This window comes from Rhea pennata, chromosome 12 (assembly GCF_028389875.1).
Source record: "Rhea pennata isolate bPtePen1 chromosome 12, bPtePen1.pri, whole genome shotgun sequence".
NCBI lineage: Eukaryota > Metazoa > Chordata > Aves > Rheiformes > Rheidae > Rhea > Rhea pennata.
The window spans coordinates 8526105-8549662 of record NC_084674.1 but is presented as its reverse complement, the minus strand read 5'-3'; the positions used below and the strand labels follow the sequence as shown (position 1 = coordinate 8549662).

At 45.8% G+C, this 23558-nt stretch overlaps 1 protein-coding gene across 1 annotated transcript; it reads left to right on the top strand.

Annotated features, from left to right (window-relative positions):
* The first annotated feature begins 1778 nt into the window (after window positions 1-1778).
* On the top strand, window positions 1779-3468 carry SNTN (sentan, cilia apical structure protein). The gene is made up of 3 exons (XM_062585896.1): window positions 1779-1872; window positions 2337-2476; window positions 3310-3468. Exons 1-3 carry the CDS (start codon window positions 1779-1781, stop codon window positions 3466-3468), a joined length of 393 nt encoding a protein of 130 aa, XP_062441880.1.
* Window positions 3469-23558: the final 20090 nt, after the last annotated feature.

Genomic DNA, 23558 nt, shown 5'->3' with positions numbered 1-23558 from the left:
TTTGCAGCTGTAAGGATGAGGTTGCATTATTCTGTGCAGACAATGCTCTGAACGAGTGAAACGTGCTAAAAATCGGCCGATGAGAGCACCTGGATATTTCGAACATAAATAGAGTGTATCAAAATAGCTACAGAGCAGATGGCCGGCTCCCGGCACACCTTGCCGCGTTTGGGGGCTGGCCAGATTACTGTGTCAATGCACAAAACCGAAATCGTGCTGTCTTCACAGCTGACGGTCTGCAAAGGCGAGGGTTCCCTCGTGCAACTCGCTGTGCGCCGCGCGCTGACACTCCTGCATGCGCTTATTAATGTATGCTAGGGAGCTAACGTCGCCCAGGCTTGCCTGAACTTGTTAACGTCCCGGCAAAGCAAATGACCTGCTCCAGAGCGCAGCCGCTGAGAAGTCTGAGTTAAAAAAAAAATAATAAAAAAAAAAAATAGAAAAGAGAAGCAGTGAGCTGAAATCTGATCTGCAAGGGAAACAACCCAAAATGCGGCAGGCTGGCTTCGCAAGCCAGCTCCCCGGCGCTGCCAGCAGCCCAGCGACGTGCAACAGGGTCTCCTTCTCGCTCTCTTTTTCTACCTTGGATGCTAAGAGCAAGCACTGCTGTCCTGGACATTAACCAGGAGGTGAGGCTCTTCATGCCATGCGGCGGAGGTCAGCAGATGCAAAAGGGAATTATCACTTCAACATATCAAGATGCTCTTTTTTTTTTTTTTTTTTTTTTTTTTTGGCAGATTACTAAGCCTGAATTCTTGTTTAATTTTAGTGTGTTAATTGATGGGATAATGAGCATTGATTATATGTGTTTTGGCTGCGTCACTGCAATTACAGGCTCTGTTTTATTCATGAGCCAGTCCTAAAGAACGCACTAGAGATCTAAGACAGCTTAAAACCTCTCAAAAAAAGGCTCTGAACTGTTTGAGTAATGACACTCTTAGATGGAAAATTAAAGGTTCTCTTTTCCCATGCTTTTTAAGATAATTAAAATCCAGGAACAGTAAGGTGGTGAACATCCTTATTCATTAGCCTTCAGTAATTTAGCTTCTACTAAATGAGGAAAACATTTTAATTCTCCAGGCCATCTGTTGCAGTCCCCTGTTACGGGGACTGTTACGTGAAGTCTCTTCTTTCCGGGCGGTTTGGACGCCGGGACGGCAGGCCGCGCGGGGGCTGGCGTGGGCAGGCAGTCGCCAGGGCAGGGCCGCGGGGCAGAGCTCCCGCTCGCCTGTTTGCTCTTGCTCGGGTTGCTTGGAGATCACGAAACAGCCGGGCTCCGGCGAGATGTGCGGCTGCAGAGCCAGCGTGCCCGGCGCGGCGCGGCGCTCCGCCGGCCGGCCCGCCCGCGCCGAGCCCCGAAGGAGCCCGCCGGCGCCCGTGCCCGGACGGTAGGCGACCGCTCCGCTCCGTGCGTCTTCGGCAGTCGCTTTAGCAAAACAAATAACCGGGCTTTAAGGGAAAGCAGGGAGGCTTCCCGCACGCAGGGGCAGCAAGAGCGGGCGGCCGCCGCAGGTTGGGCTGAAAAAAACCTCGAAACTTCCTGGCGCTCTTGCACGTGCTGGAGAAGTGAACTATAAACGTGCCGAAATGCCCCTCTCCGGCAGTCAAGTTGCTTGATGAGAGGCTTTTAAAAGCTCCGGGTTCGTTGCTTGGGTGCGGAGTCGGGAGCGGCGGATCGTGGAGGCGCTCGCTCCTTCGGGGGTAAAGGAAAGCCGCTCGCCTTTGGGGGAATTAAACGAAATAGCTAGAAATGGGCAACGCTCTCATGGAGAGCCTGCATGCACCTGCGATGGAGCCGTCAGGTGGTAACTGTGCCTCTCTCCTCTCTCGCTACCAGCATACCTATCCCCAGGCAGCTGGCCTCCGTCAAAGGTAAGGCGACCGCGGCGTTGAACCGCGGGGGGCTGGATTTCCCCAGGACGCAGCAGAAAAGGGGGGTGGCTGAGCAGAGCCGCCGAGACCTTGCACACCCCGAGTCTGCACAGGAGGAGGAGGGGGGTCTCTGGCAGACGCGGTCCCCGTGCCACCACCCCACGCCCCGGGAGAGTGGTTGAGGTGGCCGGTCCCCCCACCCCGGCATGGCAGGTCCCCGGCGCGTGAACCCCGTCGCCGGGCTCGAAAGCCTCCTGCGGGGGCACGTGGCGGCTCTGGGATGCAAGGTGTATTGTTGGCCCCCTCCCAGTAAAATGTAGGCCAGGCCCTCTGCGGGTATAAACAGTTGCAGGCTCATTAACTTTAATGAAACTACACTGATTTCCACCCACTCAGGATGTTTCTGACGGGTTCCTTTCAATTATATCTCGAACACCAGCCTGCATCTCTTTCTCTCCCTCTAGCTCTTCGGAAAGGCTCAGACCTTGAAAAAGCTTTTGCAACCGCCGCTTTGGTGTATAACAACTCCGCCGGCCCCGAGGGCAAACTGGGCAAAGGGGAAGCCAAAAGCCTGCTGCAAGCCCAGTTTCTGAGGTTCATAGAGGTGAGGGGGTGGTGGGGCCGCCAGCAGGACGGGCTCCCCGTGCGGCTCTCGCGGCCGTTCCGGGCACGGGGAGGGCGTCCCGCAGCCGCCGGTGCCCCCCTCCGCGGGGCCATCGCAAGCGGGACTTCAGCGACCAGCTAAGAGCATCTCCGAGGAGCTGGTTGATGTGACTCGAGCCTGTGTGTAACACAGGGCTCAAGGAGGAGAGCGACACCAGTAAACCACTGTTGACATGCCCGTCTGCATCTTCATTAAGAAACAGCACAGTTGTAAAAAATTTAAAGATTAAAAAGAAAAATCACGCTGTGAGAAGGGACCATGCGTTTGTGGGGAGAAGAAACCCAATACATTTATTTAGGAACTCATTTGTTTGCCAGAGCACCAAATACCAGGGAGGACCTGAAGCAGCAGCTGCTGAAGCTATGTATTTAAACTTAACAGTTTCTGCAAACTTCACAGCACGTGTTCAAATATCTGTCTTGAACATTAAAGCCAGGTGGGTTTGTGTTCGTTTCCTCTCCCCAGTCTGCTGGACATGGAGAGGACTGCACTTCTCCCAGTAGTGTCCTCTGGAGCTGCTGGCACACTACCGCAGTTCCCAGCTACTCTCATCACTGCCAGGCCGTCGGTGCAGAACAGGTCTCTTTGAAAAGATATATTCTGCATTTGGGCAGCAACTGAGGGCTGGCTGTTCTGCTGTCTGATTGCAGTAATATTTCTAGTTGAATTTCTTGGGATACCTTCAGGGAAAACCAATATGAACACGGACATAAAAACCTGAGTGGGAAGAAAGGAATTTTATGCTAACTATCTTTCATTAAAATTCTCCACAGGGCCAAGAAAGCAAACCAAAATACCAGGAAATAATTTCTGCCCTGGATGAGGAGTCGGAGAACAAAATTGATTTTGAAGACTTCATGATTTTGTTAGTCAGTCTCGCTCTAATGTCTGACCTGCTGCGGGAGATCAGAAATGTGAAAACCACAAAGTGATCAGTGCTATAAAAGAAGAAATAGCTACGCACATTATGAGGAAAGTTTCGTACAGTGAAGCACACAGAGATAATGCTAAATGTCTGAATACCTTATGCTATTTCCTTTTAACGGAATAAAGTCTTTTTGAAACCTGGGTGAATTCACTTCTGTGCAGAGAAATAAATCGTAGGCTATGTCCCGGCAGAAGCAGATCTGTGGAGTGACACAGTGGACCTCGCACGTTGTGAGGGTGCGCTGTGGACTGCCTCTGGGCTGGTCCCCAGGGCTGAGCAGCGGTGGGTGGCTGGAGCACGTCCTCCAGCACCACTTCATCCCAAGGGACTGCAGTCGGTGCTCTCCAAGCCCAAGTGCTGCCCGTGGGGTGATGGGTTGTCACTACAGGACCACGTTCCTGCCCAGACTGAGACAGGGCTACTGGCACGCCATGGCCAACTAGCTCTCCATGGCTCTCTTGTCAGCCCTGGAGAACTTAAGCCTTAGGCCTTGCCCATAACAGGCATCACTTTCCAAAATTAGCAGCAAAGGAGAAACCCATTGCAGCCCTTGGTAAACATTGACTTTACTTTGTGTGGTTTCCACGCCACCATTAGCCCTTTGGAAAGGAGCGTGTCTATTTTGTTTTAGTTGTTGTTGTAGTTTTTACTGAATGAGCACCACTGAGGAAATTGAATCCAAGGCTTGCAATGTGTCTTTGGTAGAGGAGAAGTTGTGTGACCACAGGGCTGAGTTAATTAATCATGTCAGTCAGCTAAGTTCATTACTTTGTGAAACTGTGAAGAAGAGGAACCAGAAAAGCTAAGAGACAGTCAGGACTAGGAATGGTGGGAAAAGGACAGCTAATAAAGCATACGTAGTGCAACTGAGTGGTGCTGACGGCCTGGGCATGGACCTGGGCAGGGTCAGATCCTCAGTAGCAAATGTTCATGATCCTGATCTTTGGTTTTATTCCTGCCTATAAGGTCTTATCTGACAACCAGTATTTAGCCTACTGTAATATCCTTTCAAGGTACAAAAAGACAATCCTGCACCTCAGTAGCAGAATATCCTCTGTAAGAATTTAACCACCTCTAATAAAGCAGAGAAGATGATGGAGCCAACAAAACAGTGCAATCCCTTTAATTTTCTCTTCCTTGTCTGAAAGAAAGAGATGAAAATGATTTAGTTTTGGTGGATTTTTTTTTAAGCAGAAAGGATCAAAAATTAGCATATACATTGCCCTTTAAATCAACACTATCTGAATAGCCAGATTTAACTCATTGACTTAAAAAGCCTTTCTGCTTCCAGAAACTAACAGGATGTTTTGTAGTAGAAGTCGTTGCAAAGGAAAGACATGTTGCAGTAGGAGGCTTGCAAATAAGTTGTTTTGTGAGAGGAAGGACTGTGTCTTTGTGCAATATCAGGAGGCGTTTGTGCAACGTGGGATGGAGTTAAAGAAGGAACTTGAGTTGATGTGGTGGATTTTGAAATGAAGCTCAACAGGTAAGGTGCTGCTCTGTGGCATTTGTCCCTGGGCTGGTGCCTGCCGTTATGAGCAGACCTAGAGGCTAAACACTCATAAATGTTCCTCCTACAAATAAAAACTAGGTTTAGTTAAATCCCTGGTTCTGATGGTGGGATGCCAGAATAGGCACTACCAAAGCCCCAGCAAGAAATAGTAAGAAAATCAACAAGCAGTTGTTTCTGGCTGTTTGCTTGCTCATGGGGATACCCAACCTGCACAGGTCCTACTGAGGGACCGGTGGGTACACAGCACTGTGCTGCGAGGTCCAGCTCCCCCAGCAAACTGCCTTTGCAAGATGAGCACCAGTGATCCTGGAGACAGCATTGGGCAGGCAGAGACAAGCAGCCTCTCTTAGTGACCGACCTTTCCGTTCGTCTCTGAAGTAGACTGTGGTCAAGCACCCCCAGTTCAAAGTGAGAGCGTAATCTGGCAGCATAATCCATGCAGGAGTCGCGGAGAGGGATGTGTTGTAGGGTGGATGCAACTACAGTAATTTATCCTCATGTTTCTCACCCTCTTCTCCTCATCTCTTATTTTTTGGCTAGGCAGAAGATCTGTGAAAGCTTAAAACAATCAGCTGATGCTCCTTCTCCAGGGTAAAAATATGGATTGAATGTGAGAGTCCCTAGTAGGCTTTTCGCATTACTAAAGTAAACACTGCACAGCCCTGAAAAGCTTGTTTGGGAGCCACTGATAACTTTAAAAGCATGAATTTCATAATACAGCTCTGCTACAACAAAAAGCAGAAAGGAATGATATTGTGAAGCCAATTAGGAATGTGTTCTTTGAAATTGCTAGGGCCCTAACACAACTTCTGTTATTGCTGAAAGGTTTCTTCATCTTGCGTGCCTTGAATTAATGACTTAAGAGCCTTTTATCGTCTCAGTTCACTCTGCCACCTCATCATATGCAAGCCCTTCTTATTCTAATGCAGTATGTGTTGTGTACTGGCATCTAGAGCCCCCAGCTTCAATCAAAAGCCTCTTGGGCTAAGCGTAACACAAATCCAAAGTTAGAGGCAATTCCAGAACAGTTCAACAGGCAAGATATTCAAATGGTAGGAAAGCACTGAGAAATCAAGTGCCTTGCTCAACACCTGTAGCAGAGCTGGAAGCAGGAGCTGAGCTATCTCAGACTTCTCCTAAAGGCCTGGATGACAGACCACGGCTTTCCAAAGGGACAGTGATGGTTTCGGCAAGAGTTTATGAGCAAGGCAAACAGGATGTGCAAGGTGCAATCTGCAGCAGTCCTTCAAGATTCTGCCTGATGCTCAAAGTCAAAATATACGCTTGGAAGAGCCACAGCATCTTCTTATAGCTAGGGGTAGGCAGAAGTTTGCAACTCAGCTATGGAAGATGCTCTTTTATTAGCTCAGACTATTTGTGGCTGCCCTGAGCACTCTCAGCTAAGGCTTTGAAGCTGATCTGGCACAGACAGCGTGTCTGGCTGTGTCCTTGGGGAGCTGGCTAAAAGCTAGCTTAAAAGGCTACTGTTGTGTTTTATTTCATTCCTAGCTTGCTCCTATTGGGAATGATGGGGGTTCATCATCGATTTCACACAGCCGAGCCCACGCAAGTGCTAAAGAGTTGCGCAGGCAGCTAAACTGAAATGAAATCCACAGGCTTTTCTGCCTTGGCAAGTGCAAATATCGTATCAGTGTATGATCCTCCCTGGAAGTGAAAACAACATTAAGAGCAGCTAGTCAAAATCCGACCTCTGTGGGCTGGGGTAGGGTTGGGATTTTTGCAGCTGCACTGTTCAGGTGCAAATCACCACCCTGGGGAGGCTCTGCAAACTCCAGCTCCGAGTTTTTTTAAGTTCAGTTCTGAAAAGCCTGAGTCATTCCTGCAATTATGTGAGCTTTCAAATGACTGTCAGAGGAGAAGTGGGGGTCAAGGAGAGCTGGGCTAAAACCTTCAGCTTCAAGTCTTCAGCTCCCATTTCCAAATATCAGCTCAGGAAGGCAAGTTCATTCTCATATTTTAGTTGGCACACATAGAGCTGCAGCTTCTCCCCACAACTTTTGACTTTAGATCTTGCCTTAACTCTATAGTCTGCTGGACTTGGAAGGTTTTGAAAATCTGGCATTAGTATAATCTCTAAGATGTTCTCACAGGTGGTAGGGGAGTCCTCAGATCCCAACTGGCTGATGCTCAGCAGGTGAGTCACAGCAGGGTTTTGCATGGGGAGCTTTCTGCCACAGCATAAGGCCACATGCACCGTGCGTCCAATTTTGCATGTATTTTTTAGCTCCCCAGCTGGCTCATTTTTACTGCACCTTCAATATAACCTCCTGTCTGGGGTGCTGGGGCCCTAGTTGCTAAGGAAACCTGCAAAAAGTTGCAGACTTTTTGCCTGCTCTATCTCCTCCTCCTTCAAAGTAAGTCTTGTGTTGCTTTTTCACATCAAAGAAGAATTGCCTGGGCTGCACATGCTTTCCAAGCAGGTGTGCGATGCACACACCCACCTCAATACTTTCATGTGTTTTGGCCTGTGAGAGCTTCTTGGGCAGCTGTTTGCAACATGCACTCAAGCACTAATTGCATCAGGTCACCTTGCGGAGAGGGATAAGGGATACAAGTTTGCATCTTAGCCCACCACTGGGCAGCAGTTAAATTGCACCCACACAATAGAAAAGCCCTCTTCAGGAGTGTTGGAATGACTCAGAGAGGTTACGTGGTGCAGTCCCTTAGGAGTTCACTACAGAGCAGATGAAAAGCTTCGTCTGAGACTTATGTTCTCTCCAGAGTGTTACAGTTTGTTAGCCACGAAGGAGCACTCTGAAATGCTTCTGGAAAAAAAAGAAAATCTGTTTCTTTCAAGCTCAGTCAGGGAAGGTAGATAAAGAACAAATGGTGTATTTTATGGCTTTCCAAGCAGACAGCTTTTAATTCCTGCATTGACTTTTATTGCAGTCATTGGTTTGCAAGGTTTCCAGAGAAGCTATAAGCATCTTCTCTCCTTGCTTTGTTCATCTGCTGCTCCCTCACCTCGCAAGTGTTTATAGCCTTAGTTCTGAGTCCTCCCTCAGCAAAGGTAAACAGCAAATGATGTTCAGTGGTCAGATATATCAGACTGTGTCTTTAATCCCCAACCACACACATCAGCCATTAGACTTAGATAGATTCAGAGCCATGGGATTTATCTTTTATTCATTGTTATTGTAGGAGTGAATTTATGCCATGCATATCCATAATGAGAGCCAGTCTCAGCCTCCAACACAAATAGAGGAGGCAAAATCACAATTCCGATTTGCTCAAGCTGAGCACCAAGAATCTCCTGGGTTCAGCCCGAGTCCGAGGCTGGCTGTGCACTTGTCGTTTGCTCCTCCTGTTCAAAGCACCTAAAAAGGCAGCATTGTAAATGCCATCCTGTACAGCAAACCGAAAATGGTCCTCCCTTCCATTGGGCCAAAAAGCAAATTGGATTTTACAGTGAATGAACACGTAATAGCGTGTCAAAGAGCCAGTGAGTCTCAAACAGAACTGGGAATAGAGACGATTCATGGGCAGGTGGGGACCCCAGCTTGCTGAGCTGCTCCAAGTGATGGGCTCCTTGCAAAATGCTGGAGCAGCAACTCTCCACCTCAAAAATGATTTAGCTCCGTAGGGTGGGTGGGAGGTTTGGGGAGCAGCAGGGCAATCTTGCAGGGCTGGTCCTGCATGGATTGACCCCTACTCAGCAATGACCCACAAGAAGGGGGATTTGTTCAGAAGGGGTGGCACTTTCATGCTTTTATTGCCCACAGTGCTCTTCTTGTAGCCGAGGAGCTGCTTTGAGCTTATTTCCTCCTCATTGTTTATTTCTTTACCCATAATCTGACTTTTGTCTTCATTATGTGCATGATCTTGGTGTCTAGGGAAACACAAGGGGCCGCAGTACACATTCCTATGCAGCAGCTGCTAAAGTCGATGAGAGGCCAGGACCTCTCAGATGGAAGGAGGCATCTTCTCCAGAAGGCTTTTTTTCCTCTAACCCTGCAGTAAAACTGGCAGCCCAGATAGACAGAGAAGTTCATCAGCCTGCTGAATCAAGCCCCTGTCTGTCCTGAGCTGATCAATAAATGATGTACAGGATGTGCGAAATTCTTCTACCCTCGCAACTCTCCGATAACAAGCAGCAACGATTTGGCCTTGGGGCACCCTACTGCCACCAGAGCAAAAGGGAACAAGTGTCACAGTAAATGATCTTTGGTGGAAGCCTTGCCCTACTGCAAATTATTACAGCATGGCTTGTTAAGTAATTAGTCAATGTTACAAAGCAACATCTGAGCTCTCTGAAAAAGCTGATAAGGCTAGAACAACTTTTTGTCTGGACAAACGGATGTACGCTAGGTCTCTGATTTGGCTAGAAAAATAAGGTTGATTAGAACCAGAATTGGGTCAAATACTTTTGCAGTAGGGACAAAGATCTACAGCCCAACCTAGAAACCTTTCCTTCTCTAGCAGCAACCTAGAGTCCTTCAGCAATGAGTTTAGTTCCCTTTCCCAGGAGTGTAAGATGGTTTACTCTAATATCTGTGGCTGTTAGAGGAAGCCTGTGTATAAGTGGTGATACACTTCCCTCATCTGCTGGTGGCTTTTTCTCAATGTAGTTGTTCTGTAGTTAGTTCCAGCTTTCATCTCCACATGATGGTCTTCTGTTTGGAGACAACATGCACAAAGGGAGACATCCAGGCCAAGCATTATGTGGTAGGGTTTGTATCTACAAAACTGGAAATGCTATTGGGTTTGGCAGGTATGAAAACCACACTGGAGGGAGACCTTCAGCAGGTAAAATATCCCCTTTCCTTGGATGCCCTAAACTAATATTACAGCTTCCCTGGCTTCATACCCCACAATGTGGATTTCATAGGGTTTAGCCTAATTAACTAAAGAAAACAAATTGCAAAATTATCTTCTTATTAAACCGATCTCACTATGGAAATAAGGTTGATTACTTGCCTGACAAACTTTAATTAGGCAGCTACAACAAACGGTAATAAAGAGCACAAATTAAAAACAGATCACACTAGATGTGGCTTTGTCAAATGCTGTATTAATACTGTGCTATGTACAGAGTGATGTAAAGAAGCTGTTCTCTTCAGGTAAAAATCTAATATATTCCTAAAGGAAGAACAGTTTATATTAAAACATCACATTAATAACCAACACACTGATAAGTGTCTACCAATGCTTTCTTTCCAAAAACTGCTCCAACTTGCTTATTCTGTAGTATTCAGACATTACAGGGCTCTTAATAATTTATACTTGTACCGCTCCCTACCAACAGTTACTGCAAAAGTCTCTGAGAAAAAGAAAAACTTTATTAACCTGTACCTATATTCCCCAATTTGCCTTTTGTGTTCTGTTTTTTTAAGAGCTTGGAAGCAGCACAGCAGAAAACAGAACACAAATTGAGGGCAATTTGCATAAGAATTGCAAGCAGAGGCCCACACAAATTAGGTGTTAATTAAGGAGCACCTAAAACCTTCTGGTGAACAGATCCTGATGAGAAGTGATGCTGGGAGTGCTCAAGTATACATGAGGGAAGGTGCAGGTAAGCATATCAAATAAAAGAGCAACACTTAATTCTTCTCAAGTATTTATTACAGCTGCTGAGACTGCAGGAGAACTGGGGACTTCTTTGCCTCCACTATAACATAGCAAAAGTCCCTACTCAAATCACCCCTGCAGCAGTCTGGTTACAAGGAAGGCTCCTTCACATGTGGCCAAAACCACCCAGCAAATCTTGGGCTGCACCAAGACCTTGGGATGCAGCCCCCCTGGAGGAGCGTTAATGGCTTTGTAAGGCTCCTGAGTGATGGCTGCAGTCCAGAAATATGCGGTGGCTCTTCTTTTAGTGGTTTTACTGGGAGCTCTCAGCTGCTAAGTGTTTCTGATGGGCTCAGAAATTTTGACGAGGCAAAACACTCTTCTCCTGCAGGGCCCCTGGGGAGCGGTGAGGTGTGCAGGATGCCTTGGGCTGAGCAGGCAGGAGCACTCCGTTTCCTTACAGGTATGTAAAATATCTCCTTGCCACAGAGATCTTCTAATGCACAAGAGAAAAAAAAAAAAGGCTGGTATTAATCAGAGCAGAAAGCTTGTTGGTGGCCTTGACCTAATGCCGTTGTGGAGCTGTCGGAATACAGATGTGTATCCAGGTAGCTTTAGGAGGGTCCAAGTATGGAGAGCTGTCAGAAAAGGCAGATTTGTCGCCCCATGCTGGAAGACCGTGAGCTGCCTGTGTGCTCTGCTGCGACCGGGCAGCGTTCTTCTACTGGCAATTATTTCATAACGAGGTTCTCGCCTCGATGGCTGTGCCCTAAGCAGTGCTGTGAGCTAAGAGGGGCCAAGAAGACCTTTAAGATGAAATTCCTAATTGGCTTGTTAAAGTAATAAACAAGGGTCTGAGTTATTAGCTAATAAACTGAAGCAGTTTCATTTTTAAACTCTAATATATCTTGCAACATCTCAGGTGTCTGTTATGGCCCATAAGAACATGCGCTGCCCTTACGGACCCTTCTGGGAACTGCTTGTGTGCCTCCTTGGCTCACTGTGTATATACACACACACACATTTATGTACGTCCTCCAGCTTTGGCTATCGTGACTTGTTGCCTTGCTGCCAAATGCCTTTCTAGATCGCTTCTGACTGCAGCAAACATTGCAGATGCCTATGTGCCTCCCTCTCTATGAAAATCAGTGCTTATTCCTACCCCCTACTTTTTATCCCTTTAGCCATTAATGCATTAAAAGATCCTCCCTATTTTCTTGTGACATCCTGGCAGCTGTAAGTGCTTTGGAGAGGTGCTTTGTCAAAAGCCCTTTGGAGTTAAAGCACTGCTAAATGAAGTAGGTGATCATCTCTGTGGGCACCGATTCCCCCCAGGCTCTTGCGTGCTGATGAGACGTGTCCTGCCTTCTTCCTCCAAGAGCGATGCCTTTCCCTCCTTGTTACCCATGATATTCTTGAGCAAATTTCACCCAGTTTGCCAGGTACTGAAGTTAACAGATTCTCACATGTGGTGCTATCTATCACAATCGATTTTTTAGGTACTTAAGTACTTTCTCACTTTAGCCTTCATCTCTGGCTGAAGATCTTTTGTTTTTTTCTAATACGGTCCCTTTTTGTCCGAATTGGATTATACAGAAATTCCTCCACTTTAATATAGCCAGTTAATTTATAGGGAGATTCTAGAGGATGGGTCAATGAAGGCAGCAGAGGCTTGCTGTTTTGTCATTTTGTCTGTAATAAACTGCCGTGTTGTAACCATATCTTGATGAAGGTAATTATGGCAGAAGAATCATTGGCTCCCTCTCAAGAGGCCACCTTTAACAGGTGTGCATGGTGTGAGCCAAATGCTCGGTCCCACGTGACACTGACTCAAGTGAGCTCCGAGATGCTGTCGGGTCTCTCAATTTGTCATTAGTTAATGGTTCCTCAGGGATGTGATGAAGGCTGGAACTTGAGAGCCTGTCTAGAAACACAAGACCAAAAATATGAGGGCTTTGTATTTTTTCCAGTAAGGAGGACTGGTGCTGTGCCATGTGGGCTGGTTTCAAGGAGGGATGATCAACGGCCTGCAACTCAAATGTCACCATCCCTGGTGTGTGCACGGCTGCAACTCCTTGGCAGGAAGGCTTGGGGTTTTCCTGCTCTCAGCTGACATCTCCTCCATGGTTGTGGCTCTCCTGCCCCTGCCAGGAGAAAGATGATTTAGCATTTGAGGTTTGACAGTTAGCAATCCTTCATTTGCACACTGTTGGGACCTTTGTTGCTTGTGAATCTCTGCAGGATGGACTAGCAATGAATGGGACGTGGACTGGGGTATTTGGGGTCACATGTTAAGATGTGTAGCACAATACCAAGCGTCCTCCTTAAACATGTGTTAGCACAGCCAAATCCTGGCTTTCAGTTCACTGCTCACAAGCAAGTGCCTTGTTAATAGTGCAAAGCTGTGAAACCGTTTGGAACAGTTATCATGTATTAAGTGTATTTTCATATCTCCTTAAGCCACTGGGCTAAGGCTTCTCCTCTTATAGGCTTTAGGACCAAAGAGCCCTGTTCCTGGCTGCTGAAGCCACTGTGCTAGGGGAGCTTTGCTGGCTTCCCCCACCCTGGCTTTGGCCCTTGGACTCGGATGCATTCCTGCCGTGCTCCAGGGTGCAGACACTGTTGATTGATGTATCCAAAATAAAACTGCATGGAATATTTAACCAGCTTCTTTCGACAAGTTGTCTCTGCTCTACTGCAGGGCTCTTGATTTGATGAATTAATGCAAGACATGCTAATGTACCAGCAAAGACAGCAGGCAAAGATCTGTCTGCTTTTCCCAGACAAAACAGATTTCAACTGCATTGTTGAGCCTGGTGCATGCTGATGCCACTAAAAAGTGCCATTAAAAATAACAGCAGTACCTGCGCTTACCTCTGAGGATGGCACTAATGGCTTTTATTTCCCTTTTCCCTATGATAGGATTGTGAGCGATAATCTCCATGTGATACGAGCAGACTAGTGGGAGTCTGCTCCCAAGCACACAGGATAGATACCCATGGCAGCCTCCTATACTGGACTTGCTGGTAGGATGGGCATCTGGCTTGTTGCAGGGGTCTTCCATTCCTCCAGCAGTTCTGGTGAGCTTGTATGTGTCTGTAGCTGAGTGCAGTGTGGATGTTGCAGTGTGTTTTGTTAGAAGTGTAGCAAAAAGAGTCTGAGAACATCTGAGTTGCTTTTAGAACCAGTGGTAGGCTAGAGGGGATGGACACAGAGTGATTTTGTTCTATCCATGTGTTTTGGTCTGATTGGATTTTACCAGTGCATTATTTACCATTATTGCCATTATCAGTCCTCTGTGGTGACACTCCTCCCCTGCAGGCAGGTTTTTGTTAGTGATGTGGAGGGTAAGCCCTGCCATGTAGCTTGTTGCAGTGATCCTGCTGTGCAGGTTACTCAGTGGCCCATGGTTACAACTACCCACCTACTGAGGGCCCTGCCCCACTGCAGGGAGCTGTAACTTACTGGACCTTGAGGAATGGAGCTCCCAGGTCCTACACCTGCAGTTCAGGCTAGAACCACACCCCAGCGACTCAGGGCAAGGATCTATATTTGAAGATCAAGTCAGGCAGCCCAGTCATCCAGTTACTGGGCTTCTGCCCCAGGGGCACCAACTTCTGTGTAAAGGAGGCTGGAAGATCCAAGTTTGAAGTGTCCAGGAGAGGCAGTACGTTGGTGCTGGCATATTTGAATGGCTAGTTTATTGGCTCAGGTCTTCCACATGAAATCTGGATTAATAGGGATCTGTCTCTGGGCTAATGAGAACTTGTTCTATCGTGTTTTCCAGAAGTAGTTCTCCTGTGGTCACTGCATGTGGTGAGGTGTTGGTACACTTGTGCAGTAGCGACCATGGCTGGTGCTTGAGAAGCTCACTTGACAGCTTTGCTGTATGCTTGAACTTGCCCACAGCATGTTCTTAATTGATGCATGTTTAGGTAACCACCTAAACATGACTGCCTGGAGAAGCTTCGACCTAGGAGAGCAAGATTGCTCTGTTTCTATTTTGAAAGATAAGTGATGTGACTGCAAATGGCTGTCTGCTCACATAAGAAGTATTTAGTCATTTGGCATAAATGGAATATATAGAACATTAAGGTGTGTGGTTTTGTAGTGCATAAATAAGTTACAAATTAGGAATTCTGAGTGGCTGCTTGTTCCTCGGGTGCAGTGCTCCAAGTGATTACTGTTCTCCTCTTTGTCTAATCAAAGATCCTCAGCTCGGAGCAGGTTTCTAAATTAAACACTTGAGCACAGCCTATCTCACTAAATTAAATAACCTTTACCCAGACAAATCATTGCAGAAATTTGAATATCATACCCAACAAATTCTACCCCTCGCCCCATATATGAATGTGTATTTTCTTTCCTCTCTTTAATATGATGACTTCTGAAGGGTAAATGATTCCTAATATAAACATGAGTAATCTGGACTTTGTTGTATTGTATCTCCAAGCAACTCTTTCAGAGATCTACTAGAAAATACAAGACTGTGATGAATACTCTGACTTTAGACATGATGCTTTGGTTCATAAGGTCCTGCCTACCCAGGCAAAATTGGAGTTACTTTGGAAATGGATTTATAATAGGGCATCCTTAGTGGGGCCTCAAACATCTGACGTTCCTTGATGTGTCACAGAGCTTCTGCCTTTATCACAGCACTGGAGTAACTGTCTGAACAAAGCATATGCGCAAGTCTCATAGGACTGCTCCATAAACGAGCCCTTCCTGTATAAACACACCTCTGCGTTATGTAAATAATTGGTAAGTCAGTAGATGGTCATCAATGTGAGGAGTACATGGCAAATATAAAATCTCTTCTATGCTGCAGCTGGTTCCTGCTGTGGGTCTCAGTTCTTAGCAGTGCTGTTTGCAAGGCTTAACACAGATTTTAAGATGAACTAATGAAAAAGCCATGCTCCAGCTGGCTGTGTTCCAAATTTGAAATAGCTGTGGTTATTCCAGTTATGTACATAGTAATAGAAAGATCTTTAAGGTATCTAAGGCCCATGACAACCTATAAGCACTACCTCCGTAGCTGGTCAAATGAAAAAGCAAGCATGCTGTGCTTGATAAATGGTGTTATCAGATAAAATGCACATCTTGATGATGACGGCATGCAAACAGAGCATCCTTGTAGGCAGAGAGAGAAACTTAATAGGGTTATACTAGTGCCAGGAATGAAGACGGTCCTTGTCTGCACTGTGGCTGAAATGAATTAACTTGGAGCCTGACACACTTGGAGTATGTGTTTAGGCTCTAACTCACAAAGAAGGGTGGCTTAGTCATGTTCCCCCTCCCCCCCCCCCCCCCCCCCGTCAGAGGCAGAGACATCTCAATCAGCTGTAAAGCAGCTGCAGAGCCTCTGCTGCTCACAGATGAGCACGGTAAAGCACAGCCAATGTGAACTAGCTTGGTTTGCTGAGCCAGGAGCCGCAGCCGCGATGGCAACAGGGGTGGGGAGCAGCCTGCAGTTACTGCATCCATTCCCAAATAAGTTGTTTCTACTGATAATGAAGCTAGGTGTGATGTGCACAAGCATTTAGAGTTACAAACATAGACTTCCAGCTTGTGCTTGAAGTTAGGCAGATGTACCCTGCTGCTGCCTCCTATCTGTGCCGTAATGCCTGCTGCACTCCAAAGATAACCTCCACCTATAAAACCTACCAGTTCAACTGCTTGTCCTAAAATGACAGTAAAGCAGACCTTTATGTGCACGACACATACTCAAATATATGGCTTTAAAAGATCCCTGAAATTATGGCTTCAAAGGGCTTCTTGGTATGGCATTATTGCAGACAAGACTTTGGGGGGCCCTCTGTGAAAGGGGTCAGCCCTGCATTTTTCTCTTGAAGGCTCTTCCCTTTCCTTTCCTGAATCACTTCTGTTTTATACAATGGGTTATCATGTTCTTCAGAGTTACTTCATCCATCTTTCTCTCTTGGTTTCTGTATACAACCAACAAGAATAAGGAAACAGCGCACAGCTAGCTGTAGTGCAGAGAACTGATTTTTCTTTCTAGTATGACTGAAAAGTCCAAGGGCTTCTGTGTTCAGGAATGTCAGTATTTAGTGTACAGTTCAGCACTTTTTCCCTATGATTTGATAATCTTTCAGCCTATTGTATTGCTTAAGCTTATGCAAAGCTGGGGAGGAGAGGTGTCCTGCCGCACATGGACACGTTAGCCTTTGGTGGGAATGGGATCATTAATGAGGCGCCACTGCAGAAAGGAAAAGCACCTTTCCTTGGTCAAACAGTAAGCAGCAATCGATGGGAGCTGACACAGGAGATAAGCTGTGAATTAGCTCTCTTTTCTCAATAAGCAATTCATTTACAGAACTTTTTTTTTTCTTTTTTTTTTGTCTGTGTGTGATCAGCAGCTCATCATTTATGGATGTGCATCTTTCAGACAACAGATTGCTCAGTGTTAAATGGGATTGTTTCTGCCCTCTGGTTTTGATCTAAACCGTCAGCTGATGAATGAGAGAAATGTTAAGGAGAAGAGGATGATGAATGCCATATTTCTAGTGTAAACTTTGGATAAGGAGTCATGTGCTAAAAGTCATGCAAAATTTGTGAGCATCTCCCAGAAATGCCAGTCTGTCTCTGGCATGTGAAAAATCCTTAATAATGAATAAGCTGCTGATGTCCCAAAACAAATGTGAGGCTATAGGGAGTTTGCCAAAGGAGCAGATGCTGAGTTGTAGACCATTGCATAGTTAAATCTCCCTGAAATGACTACCCAGCAAAAGCTTGGCTTTTCCACTGAATGATACTTCCGGAATTGTTTTATTTCACAAATTTCAAGCTCTTCAAAGACAATTGAAAGTTTTCAGTTCTCAGCTGAAACTTTCTGGCTGTGAAATGAAAATGTTTTAACTTCAGCTTTTTTGAGGGGAAAGTTTAATTTTTCCCTTAATTCACATTTACTTAAAAATTAAAGGAAATCTTTTTTTTTTTCTTCTAATTTTTCCTACTCATTCCATTCCACTCAGACCGCTAACCCTGCTCGGTGTGTATGTGTGTCCGTGAATGTAGTGATATCTTGACATAAGTCAATTTATTCAGAACTTAGTAGATTATTTAACATACACGTCAATTTAAATACTTAATCTTCCTGCCTTCTGGTGCCTTATTCTGCATTCAGGCATGCTTCTTTGAAGTCTATGTATTTCTATGTCACATGTCATCCCCCAGTAAATAATGTAGCTGTGAAAACTGCCCTCAAAGTGAGTGTGAAGGAGATATACCAATATCCCTGGTGTACTGATACACCGATCAATAAGACTAATGTATCGAGGGAAGAATATGTTATGTTCAGTCCTTCTCCTTGCAGTTAGCATACAGTTTCCTCAATGGAACATTTCGGCTGCTGCTACTTTTTAAGCAGTGTGTTCTTGAGCTGAGGGGTGGAAGTGTTTTACTGAATAAAATATGCTTGATGGAATTATTCATGATACACACTACAAAAAGTTGTAAAATTTCAGTGTGGCTAATGCTTTAGTTGTCTTTTATAGCTGTAGCGTATATGTGACAGAAAAGTTAGCAGATCTTTTGGAAGATGCTGGAGAGGGTGAGGAGCAGAACTGAGCTATTTTCTGCATGACTTGCATTTTTATTTTTAGAATCGGAAAGGTTTCAGTTGGAAGGGCCTTCTGGAGGTCATCTCAGCACGGCCAGCTCCCAAGCTACATCAGGTTGCTCAGGCTGAGTTTTGAAACTCTCTGGGATGGAGATGCCACAACATCTGTTATCTTCTTCCTTCCTTATTTGTGTGTTTCACAAGCTGTTTCTTTACTACAAGCTGAGGTTAAATGTAGACTAATCACTCTGCTCAAAACAGTTAAATGGTGCAGAACTGGGATTCAAGAATAAATAAACTATTCCTCGCTGACAAGATCCAAGACCTGGGGTCCCTGTTGACAGGGGAAACACTATTCCAAGAATTATCCTGTATTTTAGTTCAAAATGGTTTTAAGTGCCCTGTGAGATGCTCACGCAGTCATTCAGAGGGAGAAGTGTGTTTAGCCAGTCAACATTTTTCCCTCTTTTAACTTCTGCTACTTACCAATACAAAATGTTCACCTTTCTCCCATGATTTTGCACTTGGTTGGGAGGCCAGGAGCTCACCATGCTGTTGTGAGGCACCACCAGAACATCCACTGGGACATGGGGCGGCCAAGGCTGCTCTGGGCACTCGGGTGTTTGTAGCCAAGGTCCTAGTCCAGGACTGGGAAATGCCAGTGTTGTGCAAGCCCCTAGCAATGACTTTCACCATCAGGCAATACCAAGGTTAAATGGCTTCTTGCAGTTGGCTTTGGTGTGTTGGGCCTCCAAACTAGTTTGCAGTCAAAATGCCTGTTCTTATAGCTGAAAATTGGAATGTGAAACCCCTCAAGGTTATATTGCTTGTAACAGATCAACCTTTGCAGTCTGCTGCTCCTGACAAACCTGTGAGCCTGAATATGGTTTAGTCTTCAGACCTGGGATTGGCCAGCACCACTACCATTGCTTTGAAGGTGGGTTGTTAAGGAGAGATGCAGCCTGGTTTGTTCACAGGCCCAGCTGGACTAAGGAGCTGTCATTCAAATGTGGTAACATTTTTATTGCCGCTTTGCAATGGTATAAATGAAATAAAAAGCTGCTGTAGTACCTGATCCTCTGTGCAAAGTGGCATCAAAAGGAAATAATTTCTCGTCGTCTTTGTGCTGGCTAACTATATATGTTTTTCACTGTTTGCTTGCAAGCTCATGTTGGTCAGTCTGCATCCAAATGTCTCCTGCTTTATATGCGAGCAGTACAGCCCTCGGGGCAGACACGGTCATGCACAGGTACAGAACAACACTGGGCATAACAGGCTGGTGGCGATGCCTGGATTAGCTGAGTCTGTGCGCAGCCCTGATGTGGAGGGCTTGGCTGCAACACCACTAAAATTCAACTAGGCTGTTTTAGGGTCTGTTTGCATGGTGGACTGTCCATGGAGTTGTGCCAGATCAGGCCTCTCAGCGTGAAAGGTCTCTCAGTATCGCAGAAGTGCAGTTCTCTTTCTTCTGAAAGCATGTTGTGAAAGATGGGTCTTGAATTACTTGTCTCAGGATTCCTGATCCACAACCCAAACACTGCTGTTTTGTCGTCACCTTCACTGTTTCTAAGAAATGGAATTGCAGCCACAGGTTTGGCAATAGCCGTGTACTTTTTAACCTGCTAGTGCAAGTGCAATTAGCACTGTTAATAGGCTCATTATCTAGTCTTTTTAATGCATGTTGCTTTCTAAATAGCAAGGAGGACTCTACTACATAGAACAGACATGGTGTGAGTTCTTCAAAAAAAGAAAAAAAACACAATCCCTCATCTCTAATTACAGCAAGCTCAGGAAAATACAAATCACACTTTCAGATACCATCTGAAACCGCATTGCAGAGCTGCTCAAGACCCTATCGTAACAGGTTAGCTGAAAGCTGTTGAGGTTTGTCCCACCAGTAACACTGTCAAATACAATTGCCTTATACAGAAAGGGCTTGCAAAACAGCTGTTCATCGCTCTGCTCTTCGGTGTCAGTTGTAACCTGTCAGGGATTGAAATAAAACAAGCTATTAGTGCTGTAATATATATTTATGCCACCTTTTGTGCTTCGCACACATTCCGTAGACCACATGAATCTAAATAATCAATTTACTCATTGTAAAAAGCTGTAACTCACAGGCCTGACAGCTAAAACATTAAAACTCCCTCGGGATGTGCTTCCTACTATCTAGATGGTACCTGCAGATTTCATTCTTTATTCTTCAAGATGATGGGCTTCCTTTGATACTGCCTGTACAGCGCAAGGCTGCGGCATTCAGATAGCTCACATGCCTTTTTGCAATGTGAAATCCAGCGTGTTAGATAATTTACTCAACCCAAACCAGGGGGAGATGCTGTAGCCAAGTATGAGAAGTATGGAGGCTCGAACCCCACATTTGCTTTACAAATTGGCAAAGTCAGGAGTTGGTTCTTCATCTTTTGAAGTACTGAAATCCCCAGCCCGAGGGGGTGCATGGATGCCTGCAGGGCTCCAGCTGGCTGGGCTGCCCAGGGTGGGCATGTGGCAGTGGAGGATGGTGGCATGCAGATGGCACCACGGACATTGCTGCTCTCAACAATACTGTATTCCTCCACTCTTGGAAATCGCTACATCTCAACTCTACGTACCGAGCTCTGGAGAGCTCTCTTCCCTGACTGAAACACGAAAGGCTCTCCAAACTGTGCTATCTGGTGTGATATGCCATGCCGATGACCAGCTCTGCTAGCTGGAAGGGAGATGTTGCTGTCTTGATGTTTCAGCTGCAAAATTTCAATGTTGTGTGTATTTTGAGAAGCTTTTTAATCGTGTTGAATTTTTTTAATGGGTTGATGTAGTTCAGCGTCACCTAAAAGGCAAATTATTGTTGTGATGCATTATAATACCTCTATCTTTTGCTCATTTTCAAGTGGGTACTGTTTATTCAGGAAAATGTGGCAGTAAAACTACAGTGACTATGTGCTTGCGAGAGAACTATTACAAGAGTGTAATTGAGCTTTATTAGAAAAGTTGTGCATGCAGGAGGTAAATGAATCTCTGGTTGTTCATAGGAACTTCTTTATCTAAGACTAATGACAGGAGGTTAGTGGCATCTTGCTCCGTACCCCTTTTTGGCTCTGGGACCCTTGCCAAAGTTTAGACTCTAGCACTGAGTGTTGACAGGCGGAGAGATCTCTTCAAAATGTGTTATGGACATAATTAGTTACTGTTATCACAGTTTTTCTTCATTAGAATATCATAAAAAGGGGAAATGTGATGATTTACATTGTGAATATGAGAAGAGTGCTGATTCTAAAGGCCAGGGAATGAATGCCAGATAGGAATATAAAGGTTATTTGCCTTGTGGATGAGTGATGGTGCTCACCTGAGACATTCAGAAGGATGCCTGGAGGTGCTCACACTGATGACTAATTTTTTTTCCCCCACTTTCCATTAACTCCACCAAATTGCACAAGCTTTTGTTCAGCAATTGGCCATCCATCTCCTGCAGAATGGCTCACCCGCTGCCAGCAGCTTTGCAATGCTGATAACCTGGAAATGATTAAAGGAAGTTTGTTTTTATGAAGACAGCAGCTTCTTTCATAAAATGCATTTTCCTGCTGTTTCTAGACAAGAGAATCTGAGATACCCAAGTTATTTTATTTTTGTAATTATGGGGAGAAGTAGTAGAAACTTATTTAGAAAGGAAAGCAGCTAAGGAAAGTCAACCATTTTACTGATGCCTGCTCTGGTAGACTCTTGCTAAGGGTCTAGCAAGATTGTGCCTTGCTTCTGAGACATGCCAGCCAGCCTTAAAAAGGCCAGGTGCCACCTTGCCTGGAGCACAGCTTAGAAAGACCTGCTTCAGCACTGACTTCTTTCAGTCTATCAAACCAGTTGAAGGCTGCATCTCTAAGCCATTTTCCAAATCTCCTGTCTTATGGGGATTCCAGATTAAGCTTTTCTCAGGCCTGGCTGTCTTGGCCATGCACAAGATCTCCCTTGCTATTGCAGGGATGAGGCCCCTGGTCCTGCTCCTGCCAATGGACATTTGACAAGTGTCAGGGCCAGTGCTCAGGACTGTGAGATGTTCCCAGCTTTTCCTTGGCATCTGTGGATCTAAAGCTTGAAACAGAAATTGCCACTAATTACCAATACTGCTGAGAAGCTTTCCTAAATGAGATGGAAACTGTGCTTTGGAGGAGAAAGTGGCGTTGAGACTTGCATCTGGGCTCTGCCCCCTCTGCTTCCCCGCTGTGTGGCCCTGCACTGGTGCCGACAAGCACATGCGCAGGGGTTGTAACTTGTAATCAATAAACCTGTTTCTTTTGTTGCATGGATCCTTTGTCTGCAAGTGGTAATTAAAATGTTCCTGGGAACCTGGGATGCAACAGCCCACGCACGTTCCAAAATCCCAGCTGAGCTGTGTATCGGCTCCCAGCACCCCTAATATGCCAGCAGCTGCTCGCCATGTCTCCGAGCACCGGTGGTTGCTTGTTCCCCCTGCCCTGCTCTTAATCTGGCCCCAGGAGATGAGAGGTGATGGGCTGCTCTACGTGCTGCAGTACCTGTTGCACCATAACAGATAGGGAGGCCATGGAGGTCCCCTCTGCCCAGATCTAGCTCCTTTTGCAGCCAGGAGCACCTGGCAATTACAGGGTGACATTTCGGTCCTGAGAAGAGCATCCTGTATGGAGTCGTAGCACTGGGATTCCCTGGGGTTAATAGTTCCACATTGCTAGGGAAAAAAAAAAAAAAAGAAAAAAAAGAGAAAAAAGGTGAGGTTGAACCTAAAATAACTAAATAAAATTCAGTGTGACTTTTTTTTTTCCCTCATAAAGTAGCACCAGAATCATAATTTTCTGGAAGGTAAGAACTGAAGTTATTCCTAATGGCATTCCTTGTACATATGGCTATATGAACTCTCTCCTTTATACACGTCTCCTCCAACCTCCTCAGTACGTATGTATGCATGCTCACACTCTCATGCACGCTTTTGCTGCCTGGAGGAATTAGACTTTCAGGAGTCGTAAAGTGTCTGTGTCAGTTCAGGATAACTGATAGCTACCTCTACAAATGTTATCTGCATTTAGTTGCTAGGAAGATTGAGTGGAAGCACAGAGCTGAGAAGTAGCAGGGAATGCTGGTTTGGGGGAAGTGAAGGTTGTACCAAAGGCAGACACTGAGTCGTGTTTGCAAAGATTTTCTCAAACCTTGCTATGGGAAGGGAGGCCTAAGTTCAACTCTGTTTCACAAAATAGTTCTAGCAAAATATTTAACACTAAATCCTTAGGGGTTATCCTTGTGGGGTTCCTCTGGCAGCTCTGTGTTGGAGGAACAGACTCAGGGGCGGCTCTAGACAGGACATACTCTGCATTTTTCCTGTCTCCCAGCTATGAGGGTGCTGGGGTCACCAGTGTGTGTCTTGGCTCACAGCACCGCGGCAGGCAGAAGATGAAGTGCCATGCCAGAAGGATACTCTTGCGGGCTCGTAGGATGGGAGAGTGAGAGAGCT